We start from the raw sequence: 24,577 nt of genomic DNA on the forward strand, positions 1-24,577 counted from the left end.
AAATAAATAAATCTTAAAAAAAAAAAAACAACTAAACTTTCAATGCTCCCCTCATTCCACATACAAATCCCCTCCCATTCATGTGGAAGCTTCACTTGACTGAAATGTTGAATAAGATCTTTCATCAGTTCACACTAAGGTGAACACTGGAAACTAGCTTAAAAGGTCTTAAAAATCCAGCATTTAGAAAGAAAAGAGAAAAAGAAAAAGTGGGGGGGAGGAATAAAAGAGTAGAGACATTGTGGCCAAATATTGCAGGGAAAGACTTTTAAATTTATCAAGTTTCTAAAGCACAAATAGATAAGCAGCACCTCTCAAGGGAAATAAAAGTCTAGAGATGTCCAACATTCAACAAAAAATATAGAGATACGCAAAGAAACAGAAAGTATGTCATATGTGAGAATAAAGCCGTCAGTAGAAACTAAAGTGTCTCCATATGTTGGTGTTAGCAGACAAAAACATCAAAGCAGCTGTAAGTATGTTCAGAGAACTGAAGGAAACCATGTTTAAAGTATTAAAGAGAAGTAGAACAACAGTGACTTTATGAATAAAGAATTTTCACAAAGAGATAGTTATTATTAAAAAGACACAGACTTCTAGAGTTGAGAGGTATAGTAACAATATTAAAAATTATCCACATGGACTTAATAGCAGATTTAAGATGGCATAAGAAACAGTGTATTTGAATATAGGTCAATAGAATTTGTATGCCATGATGAACAGAGGGAAAAAGATTAACAAAAAGTCAAAAGAACCTCAGAGATCTGTGGGAAAATAAATACAAGCACATATATCATGGAAGACCCAGGGGAGAGGAGAAAGAAGGGACTTTAAAAATATTTGAAGAAGTAATGGCAGAAAACTTACCATATGTGATGAAAAACAAGAAGCTCAACAAACACCAAGTAGGGAAACACAGTGAGAGCCACACATAGATCCATCACAGTTAAATTGTTGAAAACCAAAGGAAAAGAGAAAATCTTGAAATAGAGAAGAAGAAAATGACTTATTATATTAAGGGACCAGTAATAAGTATCATTAACAACTGTGTTATCATCAGAAACAATAACTATGTTATGATATAGTCATAGTGATGAAAGAAAAAAACTATTAATCAGATATTCCCTATCTAGACAATTTAGTCTTCTAAAATAAAGGTGAAATAAACTATTCCCAGATAAACAAAGCCTGAGAGAATTTCCTGCTAATAGACTGTCTTATAAGAAATACTAAAGGAAATCCTTCAGACTGAAAGGAAATGATTCTAGATGTTAATCAAATTCATAAGAATTGAAGAGTACTGTGAATGATAAATATGTGGTTAATATAAGAGCCTGTAAATAATTTTTTTATTTTACCATGTAAATCACAAAAGGTCATATAAACAGTAACACTTAGGTTTATAAAATATATACATGATGTATGTATCTGTACATATATGTTATAACACAGAAGAGCGACAGGGAAAAGGACATACTGGAGTATTGTTTCTATATACTGGAATTAAGTATTATTTTGAAGTAGACTGATAAATTAAGATGCATATTATAAGCTCTAAAGCACTCTGAAAAATAAATAAAAACATCTAAGACGGATTAAAATGTTGTACTAAAATTCATCACAAAAGAAAGCAGAAAGGGAGAGACAGAGGACTTAAAAAAGATGTTACAGAAAAGGAATAGCAAAATGGCAGAAGTAAATCCAACTATAAATAATTACCTTAGTCATGAATGGGACTGAGATTGTCGGGATAAAAAAGCAAACTCAACTGTTTGCCTCCATAAAAAACACAGTAGAGTCAAAGACAAAAATTGGTTGGAAGTAAAAAAATGAGAAAAGATGTTTAGTGAAAATGGTAATGATAAGAAAGCTTAAGAAACAAAATAGACTTTAAGAAAAGACATATTAATGCAAATAGGGACATTATATCTTGATAAAATGGTTGACACATCAGGAAGATATGACAGTCATAGATGTGTGTATATCTAACTGTCCCAAAATGCATGAAACAAAACCTGTGAAAGAGAAACAGTTTCCACAATAGTAATTGAAGTTTTTCCACATCTCGTTCTCAATCTTGATAGAAAAACTAACTAGACAGAATACCAGCAAGGAGATAAAAGACTTTAACACCATCATCAATCAACTTGACCTAATTGACATATATAGAAAACTTCACCAGTGACTGCAGAATACTAAGCATGCATGAAATATTTTCTAGGTTAGACCATTTCCTGGCCCATAAAACAAGGTTCACAAGATTACAAAAGATTGAAATTATGTAACAGAAAGAAATCATAGAAAACTCCAAATTCTAATAAACTCAGAGACATTTAAAAGTATTTTTAAATGAATGAAAACAAAACTTAGAATTTATGTGTGCTGGGCCTCCCCTGGTGGCGCAGCAGTTGAGCGCTGAGCTGCAAAGCTGCCTGCAACCTCTGAAGCACTGGTTCAATCCCCGGCCACCAGCGAGGGTCCCACATGGCGTGCAGACCTCTCCTGCCGCCCACTGCTCCCCTCAGTAGTGTACTTTGGTCCTTCTGCCTGTTCTGCTCCCTGTTCTGGCTCTGGTGAATTCTCTCACCCTCCCGCGATTCTGACTGTACCCAGTGCTTGTATAAATAAATAAGTCAATCTAAAAAAAAAAAAAGTTTATGTGTGCTGCTAAATTGGTGCTTCAAGAAAAATTTATGCATTCAAATGTGTATACAAAAAAAGACAGAGAAAAACATTATTTCCTAAGCGTCCATCTTAGAAACTGGAAAAATAAGAGAACTATAGACTAAAAGCAAGCAGAGGAAGGAGATAAAAGAAAGTATACAGCTATCAATAAATAGAAGAATATTAGAGAAAAGTCATTGAAGCTATAGAAGTAAAAGTAAAGATTAGGATTATCGCAGTTTTGACAGGAATGGCATTACTACCAACCTTTCAGAACTTATAAGTGTTTTAAAGAAATGTTAGGATCAACCTTATGTCATCATATTTAAAATTTTATTTATTTAATAAAGTACCATTATTTTCTATTTTTGTTAATTTTTTCACAATATAGGATTTCTTCTTTCAGGAATAGTCACCATAGTTCTCCCACCACCAGACTACCCATAGTCCATTGTGCCCAGCCCCCAGCCCACCCTTCATTTTCTCTTCTCCCTTTCACCTCCTGGATCCTCTCAGATCTATGGTCAGCTTATGTCATCAGTTTAGAAACTAACGTGGAATAGATGAATTTCTAAAAATAAGAAAAAAATCAAAACTGATTTAAAAAATAGGAAAAGTTAATAGACATATAACAAATTTTAAAATTGTGTGAATAATTTTAAGTCTTCCCACAAAGAAATTCTTAGGATCAGTTTACTGAATTTGTTAAAATTTCAATGAAGAAACAATGTTAATCCTTCACAAAAAAATTTACATCTGGATTTCTGATTAAAATATCAGTAAAAACACCTGTATAAGCTGCCACCACTTTGCTCCAAGCTTATAGAAATGCAATGTGAAAGTTTTCACATAAGCAAATATGTATGTGTATGTGTTTATATGCAAATATATGTATCTATTTCCAGCTACATCTACACAAGGAAAACACCTTCAGACTATGAATAGAAAGGAAAACCTTAGTGACAAGTGGATGCTGATGGTGTCTTTATCACAGAAACCTTTGCTGTGTTGGCTCGTATTTGAAAAGAAGGTTTTAAAACCAAATTTAAGAGAGTGTACATTTCTGTACATTTTAAGGGGCCCAATGTGTCTTGCAAATGGCGGGACATTAGAACTACATAAAGTGGAGAGCGGAGGCCATGTTTCTAGTCAGTAAAACCAGACTGGAAATAATTCCACCTGTTGGTGTTTTCCTGTGGGCCAGAGAGGCAACTATGCAGAAATGGAAATAGTAACCATATGCTGTGTGTAGATGTGACATCTGGAATAGAGCTCTACCCATGTGGGACCACAACTCCAGTCTTCCTAATTTAAGACCTGCTCTGAGATGTGCAGCTCCAGAGGGCTAGTCTGAGCAACAAAGGGTAGAACGCTCACATAAGGTGAACTTGCAATCAAATGTTTTAGGGTATGTAGGGAAATCTATTGACATAAATGACAGCAGATACATAAAATAGGATCATTAGCATCTAAAGAAATAAGAATAAGAACACAATCCACAGAAAGAATTTAAATAGAAACAAAGAATTTATAAATGAAACTATTAAGAATTTCAAATGAAATAGTAACTTGCAATAAGAACAGGAATAAATAAGAATAGGCAGAATGATAAAGGACCACTTGCTTTATATATATATTTTTACTGTTTCTGATTTTGATAAAGATAAATTGGAAAGGGTGGATTTATTACCTGAATTTATATGGATAGTTAATCTACAGCAAAAGAGCCAAGAGTATAAAGTGGAGAAAGGAAAGTCTCTTCGACAAATGGTGTTGGGAAAACCGGACAGCCACATGCAAAAGAATAAAATTGGACCAGAAATTAACTCAGAATGGATAGAAGACTAAAACCATAAAATAGATAGAAGAAAACATTGGCAAAATAGCTCAGGACATTGGCTTCAGAGATGTCTTTGAGGACTTGCCTCCCATGGTAAGAGAAACAAAAGCAAAGATTTTTAAAAAATATATGGTAGTACATCAAACTAAAAAGCTTCTGCACAGTAAAGAAATGATCATTATAAAGAAGAGACACACTACCGAATGGCAAAAAATATTTGCACATGATACATCTGAGAAGAGGCTAATTTCAAATCTATAAAGAATTTATACAAGTCAACAAAAAGAAACAAATACCCCAATAAAAACTGGGCAGAAGGGCTAAATAGACATTTCTACAGAGAAAACGTGCAGATGGCTAATGGGCACATTAAAAAAATTGTTTATCTTTTAACTGCAAAATAAAATCAAAATGAATGATGTTGAGATACCAGCTCCTACTTGGGAGAATGACCCATAACAAAAAGTCTAGGAACAGCAAGTGTTAAAGGTGTAGAGAAGTAAGAATCCTGGTATACTGTTGGTGAAAAAGTAGATTTGTCCAGCTCCCATGGAAAACAGCATGGAGGTTTTCACAGTGTTAAAAATAGGTTTCCCATATGATCCAGCAGTTGCATTCCTAGGTATCTACTTAAAGAATGCAGAAATAATAATTTGAAGGGTTATACACACTCCTGTGTTCATTGTAGCACTATTTGTAATAGCTAAGATATGGAAATTTGGCTAAGTGCTCCAGAATAGATGTGTGGATTATTCTCACATACACACATATGCGTATATATATATATATACACACACACACACACACACACACACACACACAATGAAATACTACTCAGCTATTAAAAAAAAAAGATGAACTCTTGCCACTTGTGACAACATGGATTAGCTGGAAGAGATTATGCTAAAGCAAAATAAGTGAGAGAGAAAAATACCAGATGATTTCCCTCATGTGAAATGTAGAGAAACAAAACAAATGAACAGAAAAAACTAAATCAAAACAAACCCTAGAAATCTGACTGTAGAAGTGAGTCTATCAGAGGGGGAGGATAGAAGTGGGAAGCAAAGGGAGGGGGGAGTGTGGTGGAGGATCATGTATCCTTTGGTGGTGGGTGTGGTGTGGTAACATGCTTCTGAGGAGGTGTGAACCTGTACCTTTTAAGTCTTACAGTTTTTTAAACCAGTCACCCCATTCAAAAAAAGAAATCTTAAAAAAAAAAACAACAAACCTGAAAGGGTGGGTTTATTATTCTTAAGTCGTCAGTGGAAAGAAGAAAATGATGTTTTGTTTCTTTACCTCAACACAATTCTCCTCTCATTGACATTTTTTTTTTTTTTGAGGGAACTATGCTAGCCAATAAGTGAAATGATTAAGGGTTCTTTTCTCTTCTGGTCAAGTAGTGATTAATTTTATTGATGTGGTCTCCCTTTTTAAAGTAAGGAGAATAAAAGTTTCCTTTTAACTCTCCAAAAAGTATACTTTATGCCCAAATAGTCTGTTAATTTGTGGTGTTAAAAAATAATTGTAATAATATTTTCTCTGGACCTAAAAGAGAGCATTCTAGAGAACTTGGATTTGATTTTACTTTTGAAATTGAAGGAATTATGTGATAAATCTTATAATATATATATATTTATCCAATAAGTTCTCTATCTCTACTCACATTAAGTTGAATTATAAACATGTTTCATAATTCTGTATTGTTTAAATTGGACATAATGAGAAAAATTTTTATGTCATACAAAGAGTTGAGGAAAAATAGAAATTTATAGTAGGTTAGCATGTAGGTCAGTTAGTTGCTTCATCAAATTTTTGTTCATCTTAGTTTCAGTTTTACATCTTGCAATAGCTTCACCATTAAGAAAGGAAGTTATTTTGCAAAGTGGTTGAGATTATGAGTCAATACATAGTAACTTGATAATAATTTGAAGTTACACGTTAACATAGTATGACTTTCAGCAGCATTAGTAGGTAATAGAAAAATGTTAGAATTAAAGACTAAAGGACTGAGTCTTTCATTTTTCATGGTGTTTATTGAGAAGGTTTTTTTGAGAGTTGTTTCCTCATTTACAAAGTAGTTATAGTAAGATTAAGGAATCAAGTTTTTTTAAATGTCAGTCTAGTGTTGCTAATGCACCAGTTGACAGATAATGCCTTATTGATAGTTGTAAATACACTTCTTATTAAAACATATTTTATGTGTATGAGAACTCTCCCAAAGTAATTACATCTCTGAAGATGAATCTTTATGTGGCATATGTCTCTTGTTTCTGGATTAGTGGATTTGTATGAGTCTGCATGGTGCATCTTATAGGTCTGTGGGCATGTAGGGGCTGATGGGCATTCAGGTGACCCTGCCCTATGCATGTGCATGTGTTTGTATGTGCTCGCCGTGTGTGCACATTTGTGCATGCATGCATATGCCTATGTTCATTTGAAAATCATGTGGAGTTGAATGAATAGCAATTCATTCATTATGGTTTGCCTGCTGTTAAAATATATGTGGAAAGGCAAGAAATTTTAAATTTTATTTTTAGTGTTAGATTAAGTACTATTGTACTTTAAGTTCCTTTTAATGCTGTCATGAAATATAACATATAAAATTTGTTGTTAGACTGCAGAACCTTTCTTTTGAGACACTGACTTTTTTAAATATTAAAATTAGTCACATATTCTCAGGAATAGCAATTTGAGATTCATCACTACTCAAACCATATTTTCAGAAAAATTTGTTGAATTAATATCCTTAGTAATTGTTTTTTTTTTTTGTTGTTAGATCAGCTGGTGTCAAATTTTCATTTCATTTGTATGTCTCTTCATTCTTTGTAAGATTTCTTTATCTCTTTATGAGCTACTAACTTGATTCTTCAGGCAATATGGAATAATGGTTGAGAGAACACTCTGGAATTCAAGTTCAAATACTTGTTTCATCACTTAACTGTGAATTTTAGCAAACTCTTTAATCTTTCTACGACTCAATTTTCTTACCTGTAGTATGGAAATGGTAATAGTAACCATTTCTTCTATTGAAAAATAAAAGATAATTCACATAGAAGCAGGTGGCAAAGTGTCCTTTTCTTAGTTTTAGGATAGTTGTCATCTCACTTTTTTTTTCCTTCTTTTTGGAAAGCCCACAATCGTGCTTCTCATAACACTGCCACCATTTAGCCCTTATAGGTTAAGATTTCTCATTTCCCTTGCCTACTGAGAAATATTTCCCTCTTGGAGTTTCAGTCCCTGATGGTCCCTGAGCCTAAAGTACTCACTCGACCAGTCTTTTGAGGCTGCAAGTTGAGTTGAGTTTTATTTTGTTCTTAAATGTTAAATGTTCTTAAATGTTAAGTAGCAGAGCAAACAAACAGGATAACTATAGCAAACACACAAGGGGAATAAATAACAAGTTTCCCAAAATGTACAACAAAATTGTTCCTAGTTCTGAGATTTTAAGTCCTGATTTTCCTCCAGATTTCACAAATGATTATTTTTGCTAATTCTTCTCTCTACAATTATCATTTCTTCTTTATGATTATTCACTTATTCCCTAACCTTTTTAAATTTTGGAGTTAGCATGCTTTTGGGACCCCTTTGATGTTAAAAGAAGACTGCTCTCCTTTCTGTTTACTTTTCTCTTTCAGCTTTATTGAGATAGAATTAACATACAACATTGTGTATGTGTAAGAGATACTATGTGATGGTATGACGTGTATGTGCTATGAAACGGTTACCACATAAGGTTAGTTAACCCATTCAACACCTCACAGTTAATGTTTTTTGTATGTGGTGAGAACTTTTTAGATCTACTTTTAGCACCTTTCAAATATATACAAAACAGTATTTTTAATCACTCACCAGTTATTTATCCCCAGAAATTATTCATCTTGTAACTGAAAGCATGTCACCCTTGACCCTCTTGTCCATTTCTTATATCCCTGCTCCTCCTCTCCCCTACTCTTCCCTCCTCCTGGACTCTACAAGTCTGCAGTTTCAATGAGTTTTTAGAATTCTACATATAAGTGAGATTATACAGTATTTGTCTTTTTCTGTCTCACTTATTTTATTCAGCATAATTCCCTCAAGGTTTTGTTGTTGTTGTTGTTGTTTTTAAGGCCACCGAGCAGCTAATGAATATTTAGAATCACAAAGTAAATACAATTTAGTTTTTCAAAAATCCAGTAAATAAAACTTAGTGTCCCCCTTGTAAAGGAAGATCATGTTGGGTGTTTCATCATAGTAAGTAGTATGGGTCATTCCACCAAAGTGAGGACGAGGAGCTTCTGTGTGTTGTGATGGAAAGTGGACTTAGAGAAGCTAACTTAGAGGGTCAGAGCTGTGAAGAAGGTGAGAGGGCTGTGTGAGTACATCTCCTTTGCCCCTTCTTCCCACGGACACCTTTGTGTCTACTTTCATGTCACCTAGTTCATGCACAAAATATGAATGTTTCAAGTATACATATTTAGAAGGGCTCCCCCTTTACCCAAATCTCTCTTTTAGTGTTAACAGGAACATCCCTGTGTTACATTCCAAAAATGAATAAATAATAGCATGAAAAGTATGAGGTCACACAGTGTAAGTTGGTATTCTAACCAAAGTAAGGTGTGTACCATGCGTAGAACAAAACACTTACTGGCTTCTTTTTATGTCTCAAAGGTCTTTAAAAATGGGGTGGTTGATCAATTTTTAGATTATTTTTGTTTATTTTTAAGGATTATTTTAAAAATGAAAAGGTACAAATTACCTTGATTAATCCCTTGGCATTATGAGTTCTTATACAAGTTCTTGCCAGTTTTGAAACACTACTAAAACATCATTAATATTCAGAAAACAATTTTATACCTCTATCCTAATTAAATGACTTGTACACTTTGAAATTCTATTTTTTTTAATCAGAGAGAGTAATTGGTCTTGATTTATAATGATTACCTACTAATTTTGATTCCTTTTCTCATGAAAATTAATGTTCTCCAGAAGAAAATTATGTCATTTAACAGAGAGCAGGGAACACATATTAACATAGACAATTTTGTTTGTATATCATGCAAGAACATTTTGTGAACGATCCATAAATACAAAGAACTTTTAAAAAGCTTAAATAAAATTGAGGATTTTGATATAAATGAAAAGATGTAAATTATTGTGTTGTTTCTGTCTTTTCCTTTCTTTTATATTGTTTCTCTTCTGTTTGTCCCTTTATCTCTTTGAGAAAAGTGATATTACAGATTTTATATTTGCACTTTTCCCACTAAGTAACATAAAACTGGGTTCACTGTAAGTGTTCAAGGAATAATTTGTTAATTGATTAATAATGTCATCTCTTTTACAAGAAAATTTTTTACAATATTAAATGTCCTCACTCAAATTGCCAATGCTTCTCTTTAAAATGCTCAAGAATATTTGACTCCTGGTCCGGCATACTTTAAGCAGATAATATATATCACCTAAGATTTATTAGTAGCTTAATAAATTTGCAGCCATATTACAGTGATGAATTTTCTCTTAAGCCTAGAAGTTACCTTTTTGTTTAGAAGAACATACCCTGGATTATATTTGGTTTTAAAAATTGTGTGACTATAGGCAAATATCCATCAGTGGAGGAATGGATAAAGAAGAGGGGTGTGTGTGTGTACATATACAGTGGATTATTTTACCACAAAAAGAAAGGAAATCCTGCCATTTATTGATAATATAGATGAACCATGAGGGCAATATGCTGAATCAGATAGGCTGGAGAGGAAAAGACAAATACTGCATCATATCACTTATATTTGGAATTTAAAAAAACTCAAACCCAGAAAGTGATGGTTACTAGGGACTGGATGGTGGAGGAAATAGGGGTTGGTCAGAGAGTACAGAATTCAGTTACAAGATGAGTATTTTCCGGGATCTAATTATATTTTGATTGTAGGTAATATTATGTTATATACTTGAAAATGGCTAAAAATAGATACATATTCTCTCCACAAAAAAGAAATGGTAATTAAGTGACAGGATAGAGAATTTAGCTAATCCTATGATGGTAATGATTTCACAACATATATATCTATCAAATTAACATACTAACACCTTAAACATATACCATGTTATGTGTCAATTATATCACAATAAATCTGGAAGATAAAGTAAGTCTTGACTAAAAAGTAATGTTAATAAGATGTTAAATACTATTAAGTTACTAATACCCACTGCTTTGATTTCCTCATCGTTGTGGGATTTACCGCTTTAAATTATTAAGCAAGTAATAAACCAGATCAATTTTATTTATAGAAGATGGGAACTTAGAAACTAATGTAATCCCTATATTAATAAATTGGGTTTGACTTTAATCAGTAGACATGTGCAATACTAGTTTTTCACCTTACAAAGAGCTTTTAAGAAAGAAAATATTTGCAAAAGTAAATTCTGAAATAATTCAAGGAAATTTAGCCTATGTATGTATCAAAAACATGATTTAAATTGTCCCTGTGAAGCACTTACAGCATTTAGTTCTTATTTTCAGTAATTTTAATTGTAAAATCTTGAAAGATTAAGTCATTGCAGTGTAGTTTATTATCTCTCCTTGAAACCTTTGAGAAAAAATCTTTTGTTAACATCCCAAAATTGAAGAATTAAATACTTGAAAATTGATATTTACTTTTGTATTCTTCTTGTTTTCCCTTTTTGCCCCAAAGCAGATTGCCAAACTGAGGCAGCAGCTACAAAGGAGCAAACAGAGTAGTCGGCACAGTAAGGAGAAAGATCGTCAGTCACCTCTCCATGGCAATCATATAGCAATCAATCACACTCAGGTAAGCTAACTTCTTGTTCAGGTTTGAGTAATACCTTTTAAAAGTTTCATTATAAAGGGACAACCCACCAGTTTAGAATATTTTTTAAAAATTAACATAAATCTCCAGCTTCACCAAGTTATTACTATTCATTAAATTGAAAGAAGTTTTTGGCCTTAGTGTAATTTTTGAGTAATAGACCCAACAGAGTGTGGCCGTTTCAAGGATGATAATGGCCGGAACTGAAATTCTAGCTTATTTGCTTATTAAGCAACTGTAGACAAGTATTAATGTATAGCTCAGTAGATCAGACATTAATGTAGCAGAAGAAACCCCAGTAGTGTGTCAAACAATTTCAAACAGGGTTGTTTCACAAATGTAGGGCTGAATCAACATTAGGAAAAGCACTAGTATATTCATTGACTCTAAGGTCAATGTAGATGCCGTGTAACACTTGATAAATCTCTTTGAACTCCAGATTCAGGGATTTTATGGAGGTTTCATCAATAGGTATGACTGATTATCATTAACTCAATCGCCAGCTCTTCTCCCCTTCCCTAGAGGGTGGGAGGCTAGTGATGAAAGTTCCAAACTTCTAACCATGGTTTGGTCTCTCTGATATGGTAACTAGCGCCATTCTGAAGCTCTCTAGGAACCTACAGTTTCCTCATTAGAACAAAAGACTCTCAGTCCTATCACTCAGGAAATTCCTGAGATTTAGGAGCTCTGTATCAGGAACCAAGGTCAGAAACCATGTATTAGAATAAAAGACACTCTCAGTACCCCTATAACTCAAGAAATTACAAGAATTTTAGGAATTTTGTGTCAGAAATCAGGGGTAGAGACCAAATACATATGTTATAAGTAGCAGTAACATGTTGGAACATATAATGAAAAAAATTAAATACCTAGAATTAAATGAAATATGTAAACTTTTAAGATATTAATGAGAATATGAAATATAAAATAGACCACATAAATAGGAAGTCTTAACATCTTTGTAATTTGTGAAAAGTTAATTTTTTTGAATAGTAATTTATTAAAATTAATATATATATTTAAAGGGTATTGTTTTATTACTTGAAAAGTTGTTTTCAAAGGTAGTATAGAAAAACTATGCTATTTAATAGAAAACTTGGAAAGGTTTTTCCCACAAGGTACCAAAATGTACTATAAAATCATAGCAATTAAAATGGATGTCTGTATAGGGATTATCAGCTAAGAGCTCAAAGAAACTAAATATAGAAGCCATAAAGAAATGTTGGCACAGTTTGATAGCTATGTGGGAAAAAAATACTACCTCATACTGTACATAAAAATAAATCATGGTAGGTTAACTTTAAATGTAAAAAAACCATAAAAGTATTGAAAGAAAAATATTTGCTAATAAAGTAAACAGCAAATATATAACAGTTTTAACTTTAATATGTGTCAGTAAGAGACAGGATATTAGCAGGCAACAGTATGCAGATGACAGGAGCACAGCACTGAGTATTTGAACTATTATTTATGTGCTAATCAGTGAGTAGCAGTTCGCTCTTTATGAGTCATATATGCCTACTTTAATCATTCAGAATATAATAGAGACCATATATTGTTTTTATTTTTATCTTTTTAATCTTTATTTTTCTTATTTTCTTTCCATTGTTTAAGTTCCTTTAGCATCAATGGGCTTATCTTTTTGTCACTCCTCATGACAGCTATGACAGATGATTGATTTTTAAGAATTCCAGTGGACTTTGAATACAACCTTAAAGTTGTTAAATGAATGTTGTTGAACTTAATATAGTAGTTTTGTCACATCACTTAGTAATCCAGTAGACTTTCTTAAATACTTGACAAAATTGAAAATGAAAACTACTAGAAGGAAATTGGCACAGTGCAAGAAACCAATCTTTTATATACATAAACAGAGAGAGATCTATAGTCACATGGTACACTTAATTTACATGATTTCAACTATGCTTTTTCAGGAAAAACAGAAAAGGGGAAGTTTAAGCTATATGGAAGATTTTGTCTCCTATTCTTTTGAAAAAGTGTAAAAATATTTTATAATTATACTTTTACATAAAATATTATTTTGAGTCTACTTTTTATCTTTTGGAAAGTAAATTTCTCTGTGTATTTGAATATATATTGTAATTGAAAATACCAAAGTAACTCTGCTCACTGTATTTTTATTTCAATTTAAATTTTTAAATTTATTTAAATTTTTATTTATACTCTTTAGTTCTTGATTTCTTTGGCCAATTTGATACTTGATGTCCTTTTCTTCTGTATTCTAGGCTACTGGATCAAGATCAGTCCCTATGCCACTGTCAAATATATCAGTGCCAAAATCATCTGTTTCACGTGTGCCCTGCAATGTAGAAGGAATAAGTCCTGAGCTAGAAAAGGTATTCATTAAAGAAAATAATGGAAAGGAGGAAGTGTCCAAGGTAAGTTTACATGATATGCTTGAATCATGTTCTTAAATGTCATGAACATTTCAAACGTCCTTTTCTTATAACAGCTTAATTGAATATAACTCACTTATCATACAATTTACCCATTTAAAATGTACAAACCATTGTACATTTAAAATGTACAAACCATGGTTTTTTAATCATATGCACAGAGTTGTGCAGCCATCACTGCACTATCTTTTACAGCATTTTCGTCACCCTACGAGGAAACTTCATTTCTTTTTAGCAGTCAGCTCTCATTTTCCTCCAATGCCCCTACTAATATACTTACTTTGTCTATGGATTTGTCTGCCATAGATAGTTCATATAAATGTAATCATGCATTGTTTATCAGTGTTAAATCAATAAAAAATTTATCTAAAAATAGTTTTAAAAATTAAAGAAAATAAATGTAGTCATGCAATGTATGGCCTTTGTAATTATTTTTTTTCCCCTTAGCATAATGGTTTTTAAGATACACCCATGCTGTAAATATATATTAGTATTTCATTAATTTTTATTGCCAAATAATACTCAATTGTATGAAATGTGGATTATTTCTACTTTGGGGCTGTTATGAATAATGCTGCTATGAAATTTGTATACAAGTTTTCATATGAAGATAATGTTTTCATTTCCTTTGTTTATATATGTAAGAGTGGAATTGCTGGTATGATAGCTTTTTATTTATCCTTTTAGAAACTGCCACACTGGTTTTTCAAAGTGGCTATACTCTACCATTTTATATTCCCACCAACTGCTTGAAGATTTTACTTTCTCTACATCTCTGTCAACACTTGTAGTTATCTGTCTTTTTTATTATGGCCATCCAAATGGGTGTGAAGTGGTATCTCATCATGGTGTTAGTTTGCATTTCCTGATGGCTGGTGACATTAAGCATCTTTTCATGTGGTCATTTATGTATTTTATTTGGAGAATTGCCTATTTAGATCCTTTGCCCCATTTTAAAATCTGTCTTTTTATTATTGAACTCTAAAAATTCTTTATAAAGTTATTTTCTCAAAAAAATTTCCTTATCAGATATATAATTTGAAAATATCTCCCATTCTTTGGGTTGTTTTTTCACTTTCTTAATGTCCTTGAAAACACATTTTTCATTTTTATGAAATCCCATTTATTTTCTGTTTTGTATTTGTACTTTCAAGGTATTTTATCTGAGAAACCATTGCTTAGACTACCAGAAGGGGAAAAAGGGAGTGGGGAGTAAAGTGAAGAAGGGGTCCATAGTGGAAACTGTGGTGGAGGACAGCTGGTGCTTTGATGGTGGTGTGGTGTGGTAACATACATCTGAAGACTGTGATCCTGTTTCTCTGAATCATATACAGTGTTGTAAATCAGTGTAACCACAATAAAAGTATGTGTGTGTGTGTATGTATGTATGTTTGTATATAATAATGGTTTGCTGATATATAAACCATTGCCTAATCCAAAGTCAACAATCAATTCTTGTGTTTTCTTGTAAGAGTTTGATAGTTTTAGCATTCTCATATTTAATCAAAATCAATTATTTTAAATTAATCAAAATAATTTTAAATTATCTCTGTCCCAGAAAAGAAATCTGGACACTACTGCATTGTCTTTTAAGAACTAAAATATGATTCAGTGTGTAATACATATATATGTGTATATATATGTATGATTTCTTCAAATAATACAGTTTTTGAACTACATCACCAAATCCAATAGTTCAAATCTGTGTTTGTAAAATAAAAAAGTAAAACTTTCTTCAAACTCTTACTGTCACATAGCAAATGTGAGCATTGGTCATAGTTTCTTACACATCCTTCCTCTTGTGTGGGTGGGTGGGTGCTAGTATATAGTGAGACATTGTTATGACTGCACCATCATTTGTAAGTCTCCTGTTGATGAGTATTTCAGTTTTTGTCATCATAAGCAGTGCTTTAAAAAACATGTACTGTTGCAGACAAATATCCTGTCAGTGAACTTGCTGGTCAGAGATATTGTATAATTTAAATTTTGATAAATATTGCTAATATTACACCCCCAAAAGTTTGTGTCATTTTCCTCTCCCTAAATATTTCATGTTAAATAATTATTTTACATCTATTATATCATAAAGGAACCCTTTGTAAATAGTACCATCTTTTAGCTGCTTACATTAAAATATTTCCCTTTACCACGTATTGTTCTGGCTTTTTGATGGTGATATAATCACTCACTTATTTGCTGATGAAATGCAAAGCAAAACTATATCCAGAATATAAAACTTAGTAACATAGTTCTACTTTTAAATGAGTCATACTCTAATGTCATAGTAGCTATTTCAAAATTATTCCATTTATTTATATATGTTTTACATCATTGCTCATTTTTTTTTTTTTTTTACAGTGTTTGCTTTCTTTTCTCAGGTGTAGTCCCCATAGAATTTCCACCACCAATTCACTGGTGCACCATCATAGTCCTTTGTGTACCTCTCGCCCCTGCAGAGTGGCTCTGATTTATAGTTGTCTGTTTATTTTTGTTTTGTTGTGTTGTGTTTTTTTTAATTGTTATTATTTTTTTCCTGATCCCTTACTTAGTTCCCCTATATTCCTCCTATAAGTGAAACCATCCAATAGTTTTTTTCCTTCTGACTTAAATCATTCTAAGGCACCATACAATCTTCTAACAAACTGATAATTTTTAGAATTTTTAGATTTATGATTAAATATACTTCACAATTTTAATAAATCAAAATGTCACCATTAACGAATCTGCCAGTACTTAAAAAAAATTGCCCTGTCAAATAAATATATCTGTGTTCCAAGCCTTTATATTTTCCATTTATAGATTAAGAAATGGAAATACAGAGAAAATGTATTTATCTAGGACAAGAATAACTCAAACTCATAAACTCTTTTGTAGCAACAAATTGATATTCTTTTACTGATTGCCAATAATGACACTTGAGATAAAGTAACATTTTCCCTGACTTGAATATCAAACTTTTAAAAAATACTTACGTTATGAAAGCCCTCAGATATATTTTACAAAATGATTGTTCTTTATGGGTTCCTCTATGAACCCTTGTCTCATATCGTCATATAATTTGTCCAGCCTTCTCTATCCCCAAACCTATGCTAGTGATTTTATTCTTCATTCATTCTGAGCATTAATGCAGACTTGTAATAAAATGTAAATTGTGTTAAGTGAAAGACAAGAGACTTAAATAGTATAATAATGTTTCTTATTGCTTGGCCAAGTACAGTAATAATCCTTTGAAAGAGTATTTCTTTCCTAAATTGGAAAGTTTTACTTTCTTAAAATTTGTTTCAAACTTTAATATTCAAATAGTTGATTATTCTCTTTACAATAGAGTGACAATTGTTGGGCTGTGAAGATTGCTTACTTTCAGTTTAGCAGCATGCAAGTTTTTATTTTAGAGTTTCAGGCTTTAACCTTCGCTTAACTTGTTTGTGTGTTATAAAGTTGATATATTTTGAATCTTGCCCAATTTCATCTTAACACTCTTTTTCCTCTGACATTTTTTTCTGAAAGTCTAAAATAACAAAACTCATAGTAAGAACAGTGAAGAGTGAAATAAGTTGTAAATAAAAAACATACTGGTTCTTCCCCACAGCACTTTGCAATATTATCTACATAAAAACAAAAAGTATGTTAGATGACTTAAGAATTTAATGTATAGGATTTTATTTGTTGACCTTTCTTTGTTAGCGCACAAATGAAAAAAACAAAGAGTAAAAGCTATCTTTATAGCAGACGAGAGTAGAAGAGTCCACTATGAGGGAAGCTCAACTGCCATATTACATCGTTTTTATGTCTTATTTTTGCCACTCAAAACATTCACATTAGAAGTAAGCAAAATTATGAATAGTCCTTCATAGTTAGATACCATATTAGTAGAATTGTTTTGAGTTATGGTAATAACCTCCATTGAGTTAATACAGTGAACCTCTTCATTTGAAATGTTGGGTTATTTGCAAAGGAAATAGAAAATATGTCTGTTCTTATCCTCTAGAAAAATCAAAATAGAAAAGAATAGAAAAGACAGTCTATACCTGTTAATATGAGATTTCCCCTTTCTTTGGAGCAAGTCGAAGTGATTCCTTCGGTGCTTTGACTGATTCATTCTACAAATGTTTATTGAATGTCTGGTATGTGCCAAACACGGTGTTAGGCAATAAGGGATACAGCGTTAAAACAAGCCCCTATCTTAGAGGAGGATTGTGGCCAGTGCTAACCTACCAGTAAATACAGAGAGCGAAGGAATTTTTAAGACAGTTTATCCTTAATATTCCAAATGGATTTGGAATTAGAAACCAAGTTTTCCTTCGTGAATGTAATATGTAGAAAGGCGTAAGATTGGTATTTGCGTTTTCTAAAAATCAATTATGGTAATAATACTAGTGAAATATGAAATCAAAGGAAATGCCATGTGCTTTCTGTATGAACCAAGTATACATAGTGATTAATGATCCTCTTGCAGCCTTTGGATATTCCGGATGGTCGAAGAGCCCCCCTCCCTGCTCATTACCGGAGCAGCAGCACGCGCAGCATTGACACCCAGACACCGTCTGTCCAGGAGCGCAGCAGTAGCTGCAGCAGTCACTCTCCCTGTGTGTCTCCGTTTTGTCCCCCGGAATCCCACGATGGTAGCCCTTGCTCAACAGAAGATTTACTCTATGATCGTGATAAAGGTGAGAATGAAATCATACACTTACAGGGTTTGTGTTAGGGCCTTGTTCATTATACTTTCTTTGTCTTAGACCATTACATCACTTTTTTTTCTTTTGTTGAACGGGATTGGAAAGGATTGGTTGATCTAGGTTTGTTTGTTCATTGGTTTCACGTACCCCCTTCTTTGTGATTCTCACAAACATCTTCCATAAATGTGTCAGAGAAGCACAGCGCATGGTTCTAAACAGCTAATGAAAGCAATAAAAAGGAGTGTGTACTACATGGCGTCATAGAACACACAGGATTTTCCTTGGTATTGTCCCGAGCTGCTAATGGTGGTTACTGCAGAGTTTATATTTCTTGTGTCTAAAGCTAGACTTTGTAATCACATTGATTTTTAGAGGAAATAATTTCTAAAAATTCTATGAAAAGAATGAGTATATTTTTATTAACCAAGTAGATAAAGTTTAACAAGAAAGTATAAGACATGAGGAATTATATTATGGCATGCAGCTAGATTAGTAACCAGCACTAAAAAGGAGAGATGAACCTTGGGATTTCTTGTCTACAAGCCTAAGATTATCTCCACAGCTTCTCCTGTCCTTGCATCAGGCATCTGGCTGCAGCTGCCCACTTACTTCAGTTTCTTCTGGTCCCCTAAGACTTAGATGTAGAAGAGAACACAGACTGCCCCCCTTAACCTCTCTTGCTACTTTTGAAAAACTATTGAACTGACAACTCATGTATTGCTTCTCACCATAAAGAAGTAGATCGCAGGCAACAAAAAGTAAAAACAGAAAAGTTAGTTTATAGACTCAGAATTTTTTTGGTCCCTGTTCTGATTTCACCCTCTTCCCCCACTTGCATTCATTTGTTGTATTTTAAGGAATCATTTCATGTAAAGTACCTCAACTTAGTGCTCAGCCTAAGGAATTTTTACACATCTAAGCACGCATGAAACTACTAGTTCGAGATACAGAACTTTTTTAACATCCAAGAAGTCTCCCTCTGCCCCTTCCCAGACAGTGTCCTCCCCCTCACCACCTGGAAGTAACCACTATTCTGACTTGCTAAATCAGAATCTAGTTTTTCCCTATTACTGGGTTTCATAGAAATGGGATGTATAGTGTCTATTCTTTTGTGTCTGACTTTGTCCCCTCATTGTTATGTTTAATTCTGCTGCGATGTTAAAAATGTTTTCATTTTTATGGGTGGACCTCAGCAGTTCTCTCCTCTCAGTGTTCATTATTGAAAGCCTTGTGAACTCTCTTCCTCCATTAAGAATGTATTGAAGGGTACTTTAGGTATTTCTTAACTTTAAATGGGAAAACTCCATTTGATGGAATGTCAGATTAGGAACTTTTTATTTCACTGAGGCTTCCTACCAAAGCAAAGGCCTTTAATCATTTCCTCACACTTTTTACTATGGGTGTTTCACAGAAAAACAAACAAGAAAACACCTTGCTTCTTGTAGGAGGGTTTGTTTGGAAATGTTGAATAACAGGAACTTGTTTTAGGCTACACAAGTGATAGTGAAACAGGTCTGATTGATTTCAAAACATAGATTCTTTGTTATACCAGCAGAAGGGTGAAGTTTAGTTAAAAGTCTCCTTTTGCTATTTTTTAGCACTTGCAGTTGGGTTAAAATGAAAAGTAGAAATAATGGTGGTAGAAAGGTTAGGTAATTAATTCTCGAGTTTCTTTTCTTTCCCAAGGTTTAATACTTGGATAATTGAGAGATGAGAAAATGTATTAGGAAGATGATAGATGAATTCCATTTTGGTTAGCGGATTATGAGGTTGCCTTCAGGGCCTCCAAGGGAATATATTCAGTGAGTCAGATAAAATGCCATCTCTGCAGTTCAGAAGAGGGCCTCACTTCCATCCTATGTTCGAAAGTAGTGAACTTTAATATCTCTTTTCCCCAAATATTCCTGATTTGTTTTATAAGAAGAAATATTCATGTGGCTCTCCTGCAAGGTCTTTTGCAGCAGACATTATATAACACAGAAGCTAAGAGCAGCATGCTGGTTTTGACACACCGGAACAGATTTGAATCCTATAAAGTTTAGGGCATAAAATTTGCATTAATTCTCAAGGATTCAATAAATGATAGCTACTGCTTTATTCCTTTTTTTTTTTTTTTTTTTAATTTTCTAGAGGCATGTCTTATTTCTTTTTACTTATTTGTTTGTTTGTTTTGTTTTTGGTTTATACATGCACTGGGTACAGTCAGAAGCGCGGGAGGGTGAGAGAATTCACCAGAGCCAGAGCGGGGAGCAGAGCAGGCAGAAGGACCGAAGTACACTGCTGAGGGGAGCAGCGGGCGGCAGGAGAGGTCTGCGCGCCATGTGGGACCCTCCTCTGGTGGCCGGGGAGCAGCCGGGAATCGAACCGGCGCCGCAGAGGTGGCAGGCAGCTTCGCAACCCAGCGCTCAACCGCTGCGCCACTGGGGAGGCCCGATAGCTACTGCTTTAAAAATAATCATTATTATTACTTGTTAGCTCCCCAGTGTCTTCAGGAAAAAATACAAACATTTACTTTTTCTCAACCATTTAGCCAAAACCTCTCTGGCCTAGTGTCTGCCAATTATCAAATAATCTGAATTATTTTTTCCAGCCTTTTTGACATATAATTTATATATGACATTAAAGTATACAATGTGATTACTTGAGTATACAATGTGATTACTTGATGCCTGTATATATTGTGAAATGTTTACCAGAGTAAGGTTAGTTAACACATCCTTCCTCTAATAGATTTTGTTGTTTGTAAAAAAATAAAAGTTCCAATCTCAAAGAAACTTGCAAGTATATCATTCAGTACTGTTAACTACAGTCACTATGCTGTATCTTAGATTCTTGGAACTTTTTTATCTTGTAACTGAAACTTTTTGAACAATACCTCCCCATTTTCTCAGCCCCTGGAGACCACCATTCCACTCTTTCTATGAGCATAATTTTTTTTTATTCCACAATAAGGGATATCGTACATTATTTTTCTGACTTATTTCACTTAGCAGAATGCCCTCAAGGTTCATTCATATTGTCCTAAATGATAGACTTGTTTTCTCTTGGTTAAATAATATTCTTGTATATGATCATGTGTTTTGTTATATATAATGTTGACCAGAAAGAAAAAAACCTCCAGCCAAAATTGAACAAAACAATGTTCTTTGCAGACCTGGTTTCATTATACATCCTTATGCTGAAAGTCATCATTTACTTAGGTTGTTTCCATGTCTTTGCTCTTATCGGTAATGCAGTATTGAATGGGGGTGCAACTATTTCTTTGAATAGTGTAATAATATGAATTCTGACCAATTATTAGATAGTTTAGGTCTTTTCCTAAGTCTTGGCCTTGTATTTTTTTGGTATATTTCCCATGTGTTCTTTTATTCTTCATATCAGACACTGCCTACATGACAGAAAAAACATCTTTCTTCTGTTCCTCTCAGTTTCTATTTTTAATGTAAATTGAGAACATTGATCCAGATAATCTCTAGGGACAACAGTTTTTTTTTTTTTTAGTAATAGTTTAAAAATATTTATTAATGGAGTTATAATATCTACACCCTATCATTATTGGGGATACATGATACAATGTAGCAAAGTGTTTAGCACAATCCTTGGTACTTTGTAAACATTCAATACATGATGTTGGGTTTCACTAATTGTGATTTTTTTTTTAAATCTTTTTGAAATTCTGGAAATCTTACAACAATTTGAACACTTTTTCTGTTTTCTACAAAGTGAACTCAGTTTGAGTAGTAAGGCCTCACAACATGAGTTCTTAACATATTGAATAGATGAGCTTTGAGGCAATACTATGTGATTAAGTTGCTGTTACTGTTCCTTGGAAAAATATGTAACTTTCTGTTACAGTGTGAAGGTTTTAGTTCTTAAATAAATCAACTACCATCTTAGAGAGGTGAAAATTAAAATAGTATTTATCTTTTATATGTGAATGTATATTTTAGGTACTCTACTAGAACATGGAGAAATAGCAATGAATGAGATGTGATACAGCTTTAAGGAATTTATAATCTAATAGAAAGAAAGAAATAGGAATACAAACAAATAGTACAGTATTATACCAAAATGTTCTGAAACTAAAGGTGTGAAAAGGGAGTTGTCAGTTTAAGAGTTTCTGAAACATACATATATTATATCAACTATAAAGTATTCTCTGACTAATACTTCTGTGTTTAGTCCAAATTCTGGGTAGTTTTTTTTTTCTATCTTAAAATTTGTATTTTTTCCCACAGTAAAGCATAAAATTACTCTTTTGTTTCTTTATATTGCTAGTAAAGAAAAAATAGGCAATCTATAGATTTCTAATAGGTTTGTATTATTAACTATGAAAAGACGATAGTATAAACATGTGGTTGATGAGGAAAAATTTAGATTTCCTACATTATCTGCAGTTGCTGCAGAGAATCTGTTCATTGGTGGAGTAGCTAGTCCATACTTCCTTAGGTACCTAGATGGCTACACAAAGGCTGGTTGGGGAACAGCTTTTGTGAGTTCAGACTCTAATGGGAGATGTGCTGGTGAATGGATTTCTTTTGTACTCATCTGTTATATACTCATCCTTTTTCTGATGTTGCTAGCATATTTTCTACCTTTTCCTACATCTTTTTCCTTTCCATAAATCACATGTGATTTGAGATCTGTAAAATAATTTTAGTTACCATACTTGGTTTTGTTTTGGGGCATTTGGCTATTTTAATTGCAATGCCAGGAGAAAAACACTCTGACTATTGAGAAAGGTTCAGTCATTAGGAGACTGCTTTCAGATTTTGGATTTTTTGCCAGGTTTTTCCAGGGACCTAAAGACTGAAAATGGCCTGGTCGCATGTATAAAGTTGCCAGGTTTACTAGCCTAATAACAGCCACAGTTCCTACATCATAATCCATGCGGAGAAATTAGGGATCCAGAAACAAGCTTTCATTTTGATATCCTCAGAATATAACCTAAGAGTTAGCCTAAATTCTTCCACATTATCATACCCAAAAAGCAACAGAGAAAAATTGTCGTTTATATAAAACAGATGGTGGCATCAAAATCTTTAGTTCTTTCAGCAACTCTGCCAGTATTACCTAATGGTAGCCAGACTGGTGCTGGACAAGCTGTAAAATCTAAACTTCTTTCTAGCTCTTATATTAATCTTTGGCACAATTTACTTGGGTAGTTGTTACAAAGTTATGCAATTTTGCAAAATTATGAAAACATTATTCTAATTTTGAAATCAACTGAACCATTCTATAGAAGCCAAATAACTACTGAGAATTGTATTCTAGGAGTTCATAAAATGTTTACTTGGAACTTAAATATATTTCCCCACAGGAACAATGTATGTTATGTGGATGGAGTTTTCCTAAAGCCAAGGAATATAGACCTATGTGGGTTTAGGACTGGCCCTGGGCAGATTTTTGAAAAAGATTCTGACATCGTCTTATTCCTGTAAATATATATTCGAGGTCTATCTGCACATATCTCTAGGCTCTGTTTCTTAACCTTTTTTGACCTTTGCCCTTACCATATTTTGCTCTTTGCTTTATCCTCAGCAAATATGTAGTACCTAGCAGAGTGAGTTCAGATTCATGTCAGATTCAACTCTGTCAGATTTGGAGGCAATGATAAACAGTGCTGTTCTGCATGTCAGGATTATGTTTTATGGACCAATCATTGTACTTGCTATGAGTATACAAAAAAACAAAAACAACTGTAATTTATTTGCTTAATTTGTAAATTGATATCTATTCAATTACTATGGAACAGTAAGTGATTAAAATGTAAAACATCTCCCACATAATGACAAATATTTAAGGAGCCTAACATTTGGAACCTAAGTGAGTCTCAGTTATTCAAAACACAATCTAATTTCAAAGAGTTCAAAAATACTAATAGCAATGCTTGTGGTGTTATTTTCTCTCCCATATTATTTGTTGAATGCTGATCTAAAGGACATCTTACCTGTAGCTGGAAACTTTTATTAAAATTCTCTATCAGAATTTTATTAGAATTCTATATCAGAGTTGATTTTAAATTTTAAACCATAGAAATGATTTGTAAACGTCAGTCATTCTCATTAAAATTTGGCCTTGGCGTTAACTGAAAATGCGGACTTTTCAGTACAATTGGTAATGCCAACTGGTTTCAAGTGTTTTGCTAAGAAGTGCTCCATAATTGTTTGTTTCTTCTGA

At 33.1% G+C, this 24,577-nt stretch overlaps 1 protein-coding gene across 2 annotated transcripts in view; it reads left to right on the top strand.

Annotated features, from left to right (window-relative positions):
• The window catches only part of GLCCI1 (glucocorticoid induced 1), a gene marked incomplete at both ends in the record, with an annotated part of 91,204 nt that overhangs the window by 59,651 nt on the left and 6,976 nt on the right, over positions 1 to 24,577 (top strand). Inside the window, 3 exons of one of the 2 annotated variants that reach the window (XM_084230502.1) lie at positions 11,170 to 11,286; positions 13,551 to 13,703; positions 18,178 to 18,388. In XM_084230502.1, coding sequence (XP_084086628.1) covers positions 11,170 to 11,286; positions 13,551 to 13,703; positions 18,178 to 18,388 — 481 coding nt within the window. The remainder of the gene's footprint in view (positions 1 to 11,169; positions 11,287 to 13,550; positions 13,704 to 18,177; positions 18,389 to 24,577) is intronic. The other variant, XM_084230501.1, reaches the window with a different exon arrangement.

Source organism: Talpa europaea, assembly GCF_964194135.1.
Source record: "Talpa europaea genome assembly, chromosome: 3".
Classification (NCBI taxonomy): Eukaryota; Metazoa; Chordata; class Mammalia; order Eulipotyphla; family Talpidae; genus Talpa; species Talpa europaea.